Genomic DNA, 13,324 nt, shown 5'->3' with positions numbered 1-13,324 from the left:
TCAGTCACATGATAAATCTGTTATTTTTGGATCTACAAACTGAAACAGAAAACAGCTACTATCTTCCATAGCCATCTCACGGTCATAATTTAAAAGACTTACTGGCTTGCCTGAGGAACAGAACAAAAGCTGTCAGTTTAAAAGAAACATTATTTCACAGCCTTTCTTGCTGCACTTCTCACCTGATTAACAGTCAAAATTCAACCAAGCACTAAAAACGTATTGTCAGTTAGTCATCACCTGCAATGTGATAATCATGGAAGGAAAAAAAAGCCAATGTAAAAAGGTTAACCCTAAAAGGCTACTCAAATTCTAGTTTCCCAAAACTAACCCTGCAATCTCTGCAAGACTATTCTAAGCAGACAGAAACAGAAGATCGGAAATGCTGAAATGTCACTTGGTGCTGCTGTGGGAGGGAAGAAACCTAATGCTGCCACATGTCACCTTTACCCTCCCAGCCAAAGGGCGAGTCCACAGCCTGCCCCTACGCCGACAGTAACTCAACCAACTCAGGTTGCTCTAACTCATTCAGCACTCTCGTCCAACTGGGGTAATCCTGTATCTACAGTCTCTCATACTGAGGGACATCTCTGACACAGGTAAGATGCTAGGAGGTAAAACTGATGGTTTGTAAGGATACAAAATGTTTTTACCTGCTGTATAACAAGCCAAAATGCCTTTGTTCAACACGAACAAAATTAAAAATTACTTAAGTTTTCAGAGTTGCTCTGTTACACTAGAAATTTCAAGATGTAGATGCTCTGACACAATTTTAAAACAAGATTTTTGTTTGAATTACAAACCCTACCCCCTTCTGTGGCTCATGGTGAATTAGCGACCCCAGAGCTACAAAACTTATTTCCAGTTTGTAAATGGGCACCAACCAATTTTGGAAGGAAAAGTGTAATGCCGTGAATCCAGAAAAGAATAAAAGCAAAAAAACCAATCCAAAAACCCCCTCAATGTCCTGTTTGCCACTTGCTTTCACTCCTGCCTTTGAGTCTTCCTCCTTTCTGCTTCCCTTCCTAACTGCCTCTCTCTTTATTGCCAACTCTTGCCCATTCTGGTGAGTTTTCCCACTCCTGTCACGCCAGACATGTCTCACAATGTTCACAAACATCACCTAAGCTTCATACACAATCTCTTGTTCCATATTGTCTTTCTACTTTGCACAATTTCTGTTATATTCCATTTTTTTGGGCTGTCACTGTTTTTTAATATTGTCTGAGGACAGCAGGTCCTGGGACAAGGGACAACTTTTTGCTTTCTGTAAAGAACTGTGAAAATCTGTAGACCACATTAATATCAGAGAATAAATATCAACAATACATGCTGACAAAGAAAATGGAATTATCTGAGCTGCATTTCCTTCCAGACTGGCTCTGGTTTTTCTATTTTTGGTTCCATTGCTTCTTTGTTTTGATACCTGCCCTTTTATTTGGATGCTCTGTCCTACAGGCCTACCTCTCTGATTCCATATGGTCACAGCTATTCTCCTATCATAGGAGAAACCCCTCGTCCCTAAGAGGGAACAGAAGCGTTCAGTGCAATTGCTCTCATGTTAAATACATGGTAATCAGTGATGATGATGCAACAGTCTTCATTTCAGTGGTGACAGGATTTCAAGTGAATGAAATAAAAGGTTAAGCCTGAACTCGGTTAAGGAATGGCTGCAATGCACTGACAGTAGTTAATTCCAACCCTGATTCCCTCCTTGAACTGAAATTTGTATGCAACTGAATTCCAGGCAGACAACCTGACACAACAGGAGAAACAAGGAGAGTCTTGAAAAAAATCTGTCCGATATGTCGCAGCGTAGGAGTGAGACAGAACAAATGTGAGAAAAGGGAGATCTGACAGTGACCAAAAGGAAGTTTTTGATGGGGTAGGAGCAGATAGGTGCCTGACATCTGTAAGGGGAATTATAAAATGTTACTGCCTGATAGCGAAAAGTGTAAATTAAATTGAGATTTTAATCAGCCAACACAGAAAGAGCTTAAGTTACACCAACGTCAGTTACTTCTCTGCAGCCACAGAATTTACAAACAGCTGATAAATTTTTTAATGGCTCTAACAGGATCATAAATGCTTATCCAGTCATGGCTGTGAACAAACCCACTCTATACCTAAGAGTTGTACTGAAAATCCTGGGTGTCAACGCTCTCAAATGAGCCTGACAGTGCCTTTACAGGACTGTAGTTTATGACCAAGTGAAGTGAGTATCACTGTCAGGGTTCACAAAAACAGGTTGGACAGAGAGCTTCTACACCAACTTATTTACACTTTTTTTCATAAACTTGCAGAGAGAAAATTTGGAATAGATTTTGCCCGCTTAACTACTGTAGTCATAGAAACTACACAGGTTCTTTAAGGAGAAAAGAAGAAAAAAGGACAGTCAGAAATATAGGCAGTCTGAGTATTTTAGAGACAGAGACTCTGATCTCTTCGCTAGGAGACCATACTGTGGCATTTTATTATACATCATTTGTGATTACCAGAACCTAAATTACATTTGAGATTTCTGTGTACAAGCAAATGGAAACAAAACACAAGACGACAAACATGAAACACATGGTGGCTTCCTGTCTGTCAGGAATCTCTTCAGTTAGGTAGAAAAAGGACGTTACAAAAAAGAATTGAGAAATATTTTTTGTAAAGTAATTACATGTAAAAAAAAAAAGAACAATAATTCTTTTTCAAACATTACATCTCAGGTACCCCTGTCATATAAAAATGGGTCTTCATTCTGCCTCAGGTGCTTTCATGCACTGCTACTGGATATATACCTCTTTTGCTTCTTTCCCACTTACATTAAAGATAACAATAGTAGGTAGAAGAAGGTGTAAGAATCAAAGCAAACGGGATAGAAGCTGCTTATTCTTAAAGACAATTAACTTATCTCATTTTTCAGGCGCATTATGTATAGTTTGACATATGGCAGCTGTTCTCTATGATCTTAACAGCAGTTTCCTCCACATCCAAGCTAAGTTCTTTGTTGAGGCCATAGCAAGAGCATTGCAAGACATTGCCTCCTCCTCTCACACCATATCCAAGCAAACTGTCTCTGAATATGTGTTACTATGGAAATTCTAATAACATCACCTTAAGAAATACAAATCTGACCAACTTAGATAAGCACCTTCACTCAATATTCTGGAGCTCAAATCCACAGAGATACTCAATCTTTGCTGTTCCCACTGGTCATCTCTCAGCACCTTAAAATTCACGTGCTGGTGATCCAGATTCCAAATACAATTGGGAAATTTGCTATCTTTCTGAAGAATCAAGGCATAGATATATCAGAACAACAAACCAGAATGTGCGGTTCCAGATGTACATCAAATGGTGATCAATGGCTAACTGAATATATGCAATTAAACTTTTGGCATTTCAGAGCAATGACACGCTAGAAAATCCACAGAATACTACAATGTGAATGCAAATTGGTAGTTGGAGAAAAATCCTGCAATGTACAAATGAGTAAGTGAGGCTTGAAGCTTGCTGTGAGTTTACTTATGATATTTCAACATTTAAGAACTTCCCAAAGTGAAAAAAAATTCTGTCAATAGTTTAAACAACTTGTTCTCAGGAGAGAAAAGAAAAAATCTCATTCGGTGTTGCCATTGTATGAGATGATATTAGCACTGGGAAACATGAGATAATTTGTTTAAATTTACATGCTTATTTCACTAACAGTGCAGTAATACTTCACAGTACAAACTGACAGCTATTTTCTACATTACTCTCTCACAAACCACTTGTAAAACTCTCTAAACATTGTGTTCAAAAACCTCCTCAGGAGCGGAGTGTCAAAGCACATCAACAAAGCATGCAACAGCATGAGAAAGAGAACACAAGCTGAACTAATGGATACAATTTGGAGAATCTTTAACAGAACAGGATAAATCTGCAGTGCCAGCCGAGAGAATGTTAAGCACAAAAAGTCTGCGAGATGTGACTGTGTAACTGAAATGCAGGTAACTGAACTCACAACACACTCAGTACTGATTCACAGGAGAGACTGGGACTGACAAAATTAACACTGCCACTCCCTTCAGGGCCACTGAAATTCTAGGCATATCTGGATATGTGCTTCACTTCATTTTTCCTCTGAAAGACATGTATTCTTTATTCTCCTCTTCTGAGGAAAATTAGTGATCTATCCCGCGGTGAGAACACCTCTGAACTTTTAATGGAACTATGCCAGTTTATAGAAGCAGAAATGTTGACCTCTATCAAGGAATACAGTATTTCAGATCAGTGGCACAAAGAAAGCAAAGCAGTATTACTGGGATAGCAGGGTCATGATGGAGAAATATACTGATCTCTCAAGAACTTCAATACGCCAGTGTCCAGCTAAACAATACAAATGAGGTTGTGCATTAACTGTAAGTCACTGAGATGTCCACTATTCTCTGTCTCTTTTCCACTGCACCATAGTAAAAGCATAGACTATTCTTCTTCTTTGATCAGTGTGGGCTCAGAATTAATTATGCTCAGAAGTGCCAGCTCTTCTTTTCCATGGCTTTTACTATTATTCCCATTGCAATATCACTTTAGAACCTTATACTCAGACCAGGAGTCAACTGTGCTACACAAACCCAGAACTGAAGGATAACCTTCATACAAAAGATCTCAAGTGTTTTTGCAAACTCAAAGATCTGTTCTTCATCATTTACAGGCACATTCCACACAGAAGGTAGTCATATTAAATTAAAATCTATTTTTAAGTGGTTCTATTGATTGACTATGTTCACATCTTCACAGACCTCCACCAGAGATCTATGGGATGGAAGAGGTTTCCCTATAATACTTGTCTTAGTATATATAATACATGAATATATGGAGAATTAGAGCAAGTTTTAGCCAACTCCATCTTAACAAATCTTCCATTACCAGTATCATGACACAACAGGACACTTCCCTATGATAGTTCCAAGGAGAACAGCAACAAAAAAACCTTCATACTGGACATCTTGTAGTGGACAGTATCTGTTGCATTCTTCCTCCAGCCTTTGAACACTGTGGGAAGAGGTTGAGTCACAATCCCTGGAGATATTTAAAAGATGCGTAGACATGGCACTTAAGGACATTTTTTAGTGGTGGACTTGATGATCTTAAGGGTCTTTTCCAACCTAAATGATTCTATGATCAGCAGTTATATAAGCCACAACAAGGACCACCATCACAACATGCTGATTTGAAAGAACTCCTTAAGATTCAACTGCCAAACTACAATTAAATCAGCAAATGAGAACCTATGGTAACCTTAGGCAACATAGCAAGCTATCAGTTGACTTGCTGACTCTACCTGTTACAGGGAACACAAAGACTCTGCAAGCTCCTTCATATTCAGGCTCAAAGATATCATCAAATCACTAATTCCAAGAATAAAACCACAACAGATTGCCCAACTTACTCCTTCAAGAACATATTAATAGTCTCCTCTATATCTGCAGATGAGATATCTTTCTAAATTTATAATGCATTCACTGAAGAGCTACCAGGACTCTTCAAAACTATCCTCAAACCATCATTCCTGCTCCCATACTCCCCCCCTCCCCAAACATTACTCCAAGACACAAAAACTTCTTGCATAAACTAGATAGCAAAAAGCGCCTCCCAGCTAACACTCCCATGGTCCAGCTACACATCATTAGACCACATCCCAACATCATACAGCATGAAAGCCTGTCTTCACTCTTCAGAAAAAAGCAAAATAAACATTCAGGATTTCAGCTGGAAGACATCATCAGACTCATCTATTTGATACTCACCCAGACAACTTTGTCTTTAAAGCTAACACTTTCTGCTGATAATGCACACAGGTATAGGCACCAATGTGGTCATAAACCAGGCCAAATGTCTTCATAAGCTGCTTCTAAGATTTTAATTACTTGTATCCTCAAGCCTGTAAGTGATGTCTTCACTACCTGCCATGGAAAACTGGACTTCACCCTTGCTTCCATCATAAATTCAAAAACCATCACAGCCCCTTCAAATTCTTTTTTGAAATATTCCTGTACAACAACATTTTTCTAAACACCACAGGCAGTATCAAAAATATCACAGGCAATATAAAAATGATAGCTTGCAAACCACAGCAGAAAACCTACAGATCAATTGCCTTGCTTCCAGGCAAAAAGCATTCATTTAAAACACAAAGAAACATCCACTCCAACATCAGCATATTTCTGTTGATTTTATGGAATGTGAGAACTCCTCTCCCTCCACCCTCATCTAAACCAACCATACCCGCAGGCTCTAAGTGACCTGTCCCTCTCTCTCTCTCCCCGCCTTGTAAAATAAGGTAGTTGACACCTCCCTTCTAACATTGCAGAGGGGTATCAACTACCTCTTCTCTCAGCAGTTTAAGTGGCACGTATTTAATTAAACTCAGAAAACTATTCTCAACTCATTTTACCTTTGACGTTTTCTGTTTCTATCCCAGACTTGAAGATCAATTCATGTGGTTAAAAGCCTGCATAGTTTTTACAACTACGGCTTGGTCTAATAAACTACAAGCTCTGTTTCAGCTATGTCCCATTGTCACCACACCTATAACAATATGATAATTTTATGCAAGTGCACCCTATATAGTCTTTCTCACAGATTTCAGTGTGATGTACAGTGAGCAAACAGCCTACACTTGCATTAAGAGTAATTTTTGCAGAGTGAAGAGGAACCTCCTGCTCAAGAGATTTCCAAGCAGCTTTTTCTTTCTTCCTGCTGGCAAAAATAATCTTGTGAACACAGTTAGCACAAATCCCATTGAAAGCTCCTACAATTAATTTCTGAAGATACCAAATGCACTATGTCTACAGCCAATACCACTTTCTCCCCAAGTTTATAATTATTTCACATGGGCACAATCACAACTAACACTCACATCATATGGCTTTCTCTTTTTCACATAATTTAATAAATTATCGTCCTCTGAAGACCTTAATATCTTTCTTTAATACTTCCATATCAAGAAAATTATTTTGTCTTTGATGTAATTTTCAGAATAATCAAGTGGAATCAAGTCCCAACTTCTTTCATAACCACATTCCCTGCTTCCCGTGCCTGCTTCTGTTCCACGGCATGAATTATTTTCCACCAAAATTCTCCTGCTTATGTTGACATCTATTTATAGAATTCCATGAGAAAGATTTCAGTACTCTGTGGCTTTGCCTAGGAACCCAGCAACACCAGCTTCCAGAGCAGCCTGAAAAACATCATATCTCTCCTCCATCTCCCTCTGCCTCTACAATTACCTCTTGGGCTGTAGACAGTTTGCCTGTCCAAGTATATCCAGCAAGGTGCTAAGGCAGCCAGCATGCTGGGCACATGGGGTCCCACATCCAAGTTCAGAGGGAAGCTGTTGCTAGCAAGTGGAGTTTGGTCCTGAAGTTAGTGCTGAGGCAGTCCTTAGCATGGAATTTCTTGCACCTGATTGGTACTGACACACTTGATGTCAAATTATTGAAAAATCTATTATTAAATAGGCCCCTTTTTCTCAAGATGTAGGAATTACAGTTGTGTGGCCAAGTACTTGACAAACCAGAAAAGTCATCAGCAGCGCAGCTCTTCCAGCGTGGGGAAGACAGCATGGACTCCACTTGCCAAGCTGCAAAAATTTAGACCAGTCAAGCAGCAAGCGACTGGCTGCAACTGCTGGCAGCTGCTCAGTCCTGAAAGGGTAGTTAGCATTTACCAATAATACTCTACCTTTATCACTCCATAAAACCAGATGTCGCTATGCACTAAAGCTGTCTCCAGTAGCTGGGTAGCCCGTCACTCCAGCCAGACAACAGGTAGTGTCCTTTTACCTACAAATATCTGGAAGGAAAATCCAGAAATAGTGCATGCTGTGAGAGGTCTGAGCCTAAACCACTCTGAGCTATCCTACTTCTGTCTGTCCTCGGTAGAAGGAACAATCAGAAATTACCCATTCAGCTCCTACACTTCTGCTAATTCTGGCACTAAGAGACAGAATTGCATCCCAGATCTGTTATGCTTCCCGAACAACAAGTCATTAAGTATAAACAGAGCCACTGGATCTAAAAGAAACTATGACCTAGGTTTTTCCCACTATTTTCATAGAGGCACTCCTCATGGTTATTCTTTGCGAAGGAACAAGATGAGCAGGCCAAAATACCTCCCCCACCAGAGCCAGCAGCACTCCACAAACAAGCAGTTGTTCAGTATATTTTTTTCCCTTAAATTAATCTGCTTTTTCTAGATATAACCCTATATCCATCAAAATACCTATAGTTTCTAAATAGTGTTTCTACTGTAGAAACTTACACTATTTAAGTTTACTATGTAAACTTATTATTATTACTATATAGTTATTATTATTATGCAAGTAGAAACTCACACAACTGATTTCTTTTTTTTTTAATTACATATTGTCTTCCCTTAGCTAAACTACATATATTTATATCACAATTTTTTTCATTAATTTCTCACTTCACCATTGATTCTTCATGTTTTGCTCATAGTTTGTTAATGTACTTGTGGTAAATTATGCCTCATGACAGGCAGGTTACAACGTAACACATACTAAGCAAAAACGCTCATTATCTTCCCCATCTATCATGTAATACTGAAAGGCCTTCTATGGCCTCACCATGCTGCTCAGCCATTTCAGGGGATTTGTGTTAACTTTCACTTGAACTTACTTGTTTTCTGATTTGATTTTTCTTTCCTAATGTATTCTTAATGTTTGCCTATCAACTCTTAGTATGAAAGACAATTCACAGGATGTTATTGATTTTATTTAGCTTAACTTCTGGTTTTTTGCTGCTCATAATTGATCATTACAGGAATTCAGTTGCAGAGAGGTTCAACAAAATCTGATTTTCCTCTAAAACAAATAGAGGATAGTAAGTAGGAAGAAAAAAACCCGTCTGTTGCTATATATGGAAGTGGACAAATAGTGCAAAATGAACGTTAATAGTACTCAAAGTATATTTCTTTCCCAAAGCTGATTTTAAACTAACCTTTAGCCCTTTTGTGTTTAAGATATGAAATAAAGTACTTGATCATTTAGATCAATCTTTGGACTTGTGTGGCCTCAAAGTATACTAAATACTGGAAGTGACAGACTGAGACTTAAGGATGTGTTGCTAATTGTTGTGACACTGTCAATTATAGTGCCAATGCCAATGATCCATGGAAGCCCACTTGTCCCTAGATTAAAGGAACCTGTTGCTTTACCACTGCCTCCAACTGTAATGTAACACACTACATCAAAGTCAGAAAAGAGCAGTGATAAAGACAACAGATGGAATTAGACTTCATCTCTGATCAAGTTATAGATAAAGATTGTGTTAGTTACCCTAACGCCTCATAATTAAACAGGTAACAAATACTTGCACAAAGACATTTAAATACACTGAAATTTAAGAGCCATATCTGAAAATGCAGAGGCAAAAGCCAACCAGGATATCACAACTTTTGAACATAATAATTTTGAATTCCATAAGCCTTTTCTATTATTTAGAAGAGCTACTGAATTTCTGTCTTTTGTTCACATTGCTCACATCACTGCAATGTCTCTTTTAAGAAATAAAGGAAACATTAGCAGTTACCTTGATTCGAGAGGCTCCCATTCTTAATAGTTGAGAATTCTATGGGATGTGACAAGTTTCTATATTGCTCTCAGTGACTTTTACTGTACAAAGACTAAAATTACAGGGTTTACTTGGGGTATTATTTGCACTGCCTCTGGAAATAGTGCCACAGTTGTCAATTATGGTAAGATGTTTCTCCTGCTTTCTTGCTAGTTACTTTTTGCCATGTGGAGAAACAAACGTAGTGCTATCATTCTCACCAGCAGGAGAATTTATTAGCGAACCACTAAGCTCCTTCTGCCTCAGGACGTCCGTTGCCTGACTGTTATTTTTGCAATTTTAGACAATGTCTGTAGCTAGCAAACTGTGAAGAAATGCAAAAGGCAAATCCTGTTTAAAAGCATAAGAGAAACTGCTGATACTTACCAAACTATTCCCTGAGCCCCAGAGCCAATAGGTTTCAAGTTCTGGTAGCGTTTGAGAACTGTGAAGGTCGAGTCACCTACTTCCACGCTGTAGAACTGGTTGTCAACTTTGCTTTTGCTCATGTTGTAATGTTTGGCAATATATGACACATCCACTTGTTTCCCAAATCCCTGTTGTACAGAAGAAGGGAAGGGGGGAGGGAGTGGAAAAAACACAGAAACCAAGACTGGTAAAACATCACAATACTGATAAAACACAGTCAGCTTAATTCTCCAGTATAAATTCTTGTCATTTTAGGTTTACTGTCACAGATCTACATGATCCTCAAACACTCTCAAATACTGTATCAAACCTTCTTTCACCCAGGAAGTAACCATAAAAAGCCACTGATTAAAGAAAGCTAGTGAATTCTCCAGCTGATGTTTGTGACACAGTTACTCTCAACTACTGGTCTCTGCTTGCCATTACTGCTGCTTTATGACTACTAGCTTAGGTGTTCATGCTGATTTTGCCCTCATTTGTATTGCAATAAATATCTTATTTTAAAATGAGAAGACTTACATCAGTGTAGAAGTGGAACAAGAGACACAGCAATTAGGCTCTCCATCATTGGTCAGATAAAGCAAATAAGTCTATTCACATGAGCGCTAAAACCTGCCCTGAGCACATGATAAAGGCCTTGAGAACCTTTCAACAGCAGTTGAAAAAGAAACAGAGCAGTTTATGAGATGAAGTGTAACCTGACATGACTCAGCATCATGGAAAGTATTCAGCAGCTCAGGAGATCTTCCCATGTTCTGAGTTCTGAAGGACAGAAGAGTTGCTCTCGTGACCTGACGAATGCATTAGTCCTAAGCAAAGGCTAAAGTTACGGTAAACTTTTTACACACTGAAGCTAGCGCTGCAGTGCTGTAATCTCACCCAAATTTGTACAATTATGATGCAAAAAGTTACATTATAACCATTTTATGACTACTCAGTCTTCAGGGAACTGAGCTCACGAGTAGTGAAGTATATAGTAATTTGAGATAAAAATCAGAATTTACTGTTTGTAATTTAGGATTCTACACTATCTGATGCTGAGCACAGGATGCAAAAGTTCGACAAATTACAATAGATCTGTCCTCAAGTAGTTGACAACTCATTTATGGATGTCAGGACTTTTCCAAATGCCTTCTCTAAGGAGAGACAAAACCCAAATGTGCCTCTCTCTCTGCCTGTGCATTTATTTTCAGTGCTCGCAAACACAGCTTCTAAATTTTCTTATTTGCTCTATTATAAATTACTTTCCCCCAAAAATCTGAATAATCAACTGTGTTATGTGACTATGGACTACTAAGTTGAATGTTGATGGAGCAAGGAAAAATGTAAAGTCGATTTAGAGAATATTATTTTTTCGATTTAAAAGGATGTAATTCCAGTGTTCCATGAAGCTGGTCATTAAAAACAGATAACTGACCTTGCTGAGAACTTGGATTCTCAGGTTTGCCTTAGGACAATTAATATTCTTTTTCTGTCCGTTATCTCACTGAAAGGTCCATTGTCACTGGACAGCATTGGTTAATCCTAACCACCACATTTAGAGATTTAGAAACATTCTAATAAATGTAGCTGTTCATTCAAACAGAAAATCTCATTTCAGAAGAGCAACTAGAAACATTACATTTACTTGTTAATCAGATACAGGGCAAGGCTTTTTCTATTATTTTTTTTAAATGCAGAAAGTGAGAAATTTATGGACACTGACACAGTGCTAAATTCAAGCTTACAGAGACTGAAATGACTCCTAAAGAGGTTTGAATTTTTCTCATCTGAAGAAAGACAGACTGCATCTGATTTGCACTGGGTAGCCTTAGTCTTAAAACTCCTTCCATTACATGAAGGGAGATGCATAGATTTGGCTAGCTCAGCTATTCATACCAGACCTAGAATTGAGAGGCTTTATTTTAATAATATGCTCCTGAGAGACAGGAAATAATCACAGTTCCCTCTGGCTAGACAAATGCATTTGCAGTGTGTTTTTTTCTGATGTCATTATCAGAACAATGCAGACAATATTCAGCATTAACACCCGTTACTCTGAAACCAATGTTATACAACGTGTCAGCATAAAAATTGCATTCCTTAGTGAGCCTGACTCATAGCCAGCTCCTCTGGAAGTACAGATACAGCGACTTTTTTAAACAAGCCAGATCACTGTGTTAAGGCTTGGGTGAGCCAGGCCTGCCATAGCTTGTTGCATCCTCACTCCCAAGCTACCCAACAGTTTGTCATGGGGTATGGAGCTACATGGGAAAAGATACTTCATTACTCTACATTTAGAATCCTGTGCACATCAGAATTACTTGCTTTTAAGTTAGACTGACCCTGTGAACTGTTGGCCTCAGGATTCCCATGCTGACTACAGTGGGATTTCTGAACTACTGCAGTTCCAGCAGGTGGTTATTTTAAATCCAGGAATGCCTTAAAAATCAATTAAAACAGCTCAGAAGAACACTCTGTAGTACCTCAGTTACATCGATAATTAATGTACGCAATTACTTCAGTCATTTCAACAGCAGTTGAAGTGATTTGATCAACCGGACGCAGAAGACCACAATCGGTAAGACCTGGTCAGAACACACAAGTGTCCTGATGAGCAGCCCTCCTCTGTGTAACACGGACCATTCCTACGACAATACGCTCCTAACTGTGTGTGAGTAGGAAAGGTAAAGACTGTTTTATTTTTCACAGAATTTCATGGAAAAGTCTGTCTACTTAAAAATCTGTGAGCCATAAGGAGCTTTGATAGAAAATATCAACACCAAGAATTCCTTACAGAAGTCAGAACAGGCTGATTTAGTTTGAAGTTCACTCCAAACAGAATGCCTCCTCTGAGTGACAAACACTTCAGCTTTGTGGACAGGCCAAACAGACTCCAGGTCATCTACTAATTTGCCTCCTCCCTTTAAACCAACACTGTTAAAAAAATACCAAAAAACCCTACTCTCTATATTTTCCTGATTTTTACCAAAGCCTAAATAAGCAAAATTAAAACACAGTAAGCCTACTGCTTAAACCAAAAGTACTGCTTACTTTTCTAAGAACAAGGAGATGAATGATATAACTATCCCTGTCATGATCGTAATTTAAATCAAATCTCTAAGTCAATGAATTAAAAGCGTTATTGGCTTAATCACATTTTATCAGATCCCCAAACCGATGACACGTAATCAAATCATGAACTATCTCCAAGCTGATACAACAGCCACTTCCTAAATGAGGACTCCAAAATTAAGCTAAAAAAGCTTTTCCCATTAGCAAGGAAATTCATACTCTTAATAGAGCATGTCAAT

At 38.5% G+C, this 13,324-nt stretch overlaps 1 protein-coding gene across 10 annotated transcripts in view; it reads right to left on the bottom strand.

Annotated features, from left to right (window-relative positions):
• MAPK10 (mitogen-activated protein kinase 10) overlaps nucleotides 1-13,324 on the bottom strand; it is a 182,942-nt gene that overhangs the window by 70,733 nt on the left and 98,885 nt on the right. For 6 of the 10 annotated variants that reach the window (XM_030007734.1, XM_030007660.2, XM_030007694.1 and 3 more), the window contains one exon: nucleotides 9,990-10,159. In XM_030007734.1, the coding sequence (XP_029863594.1) occupies nucleotides 9,990-10,159 (170 nt within the window). Of the gene's footprint in view, nucleotides 1-5,777; nucleotides 5,877-7,713; nucleotides 7,825-9,989; nucleotides 10,160-12,496; nucleotides 12,679-13,324 lie in introns of those variants that run through there. The other 4 variants (XM_030007688.2, XM_030007724.2, XM_030007713.2 and 1 more) reach the window with 4 other exon arrangements.

The sequence above is a fragment of the Aquila chrysaetos genome, chromosome 1 (assembly GCF_900496995.4).
Source record: "Aquila chrysaetos chrysaetos chromosome 1, bAquChr1.4, whole genome shotgun sequence".
In the NCBI taxonomy this organism is placed as follows: domain Eukaryota; kingdom Metazoa; phylum Chordata; class Aves; order Accipitriformes; family Accipitridae; genus Aquila; species Aquila chrysaetos.
The sequence above is the reverse complement of the archived record's forward strand: the minus strand, read 5'-3'. Positions and strand labels throughout refer to the sequence as shown.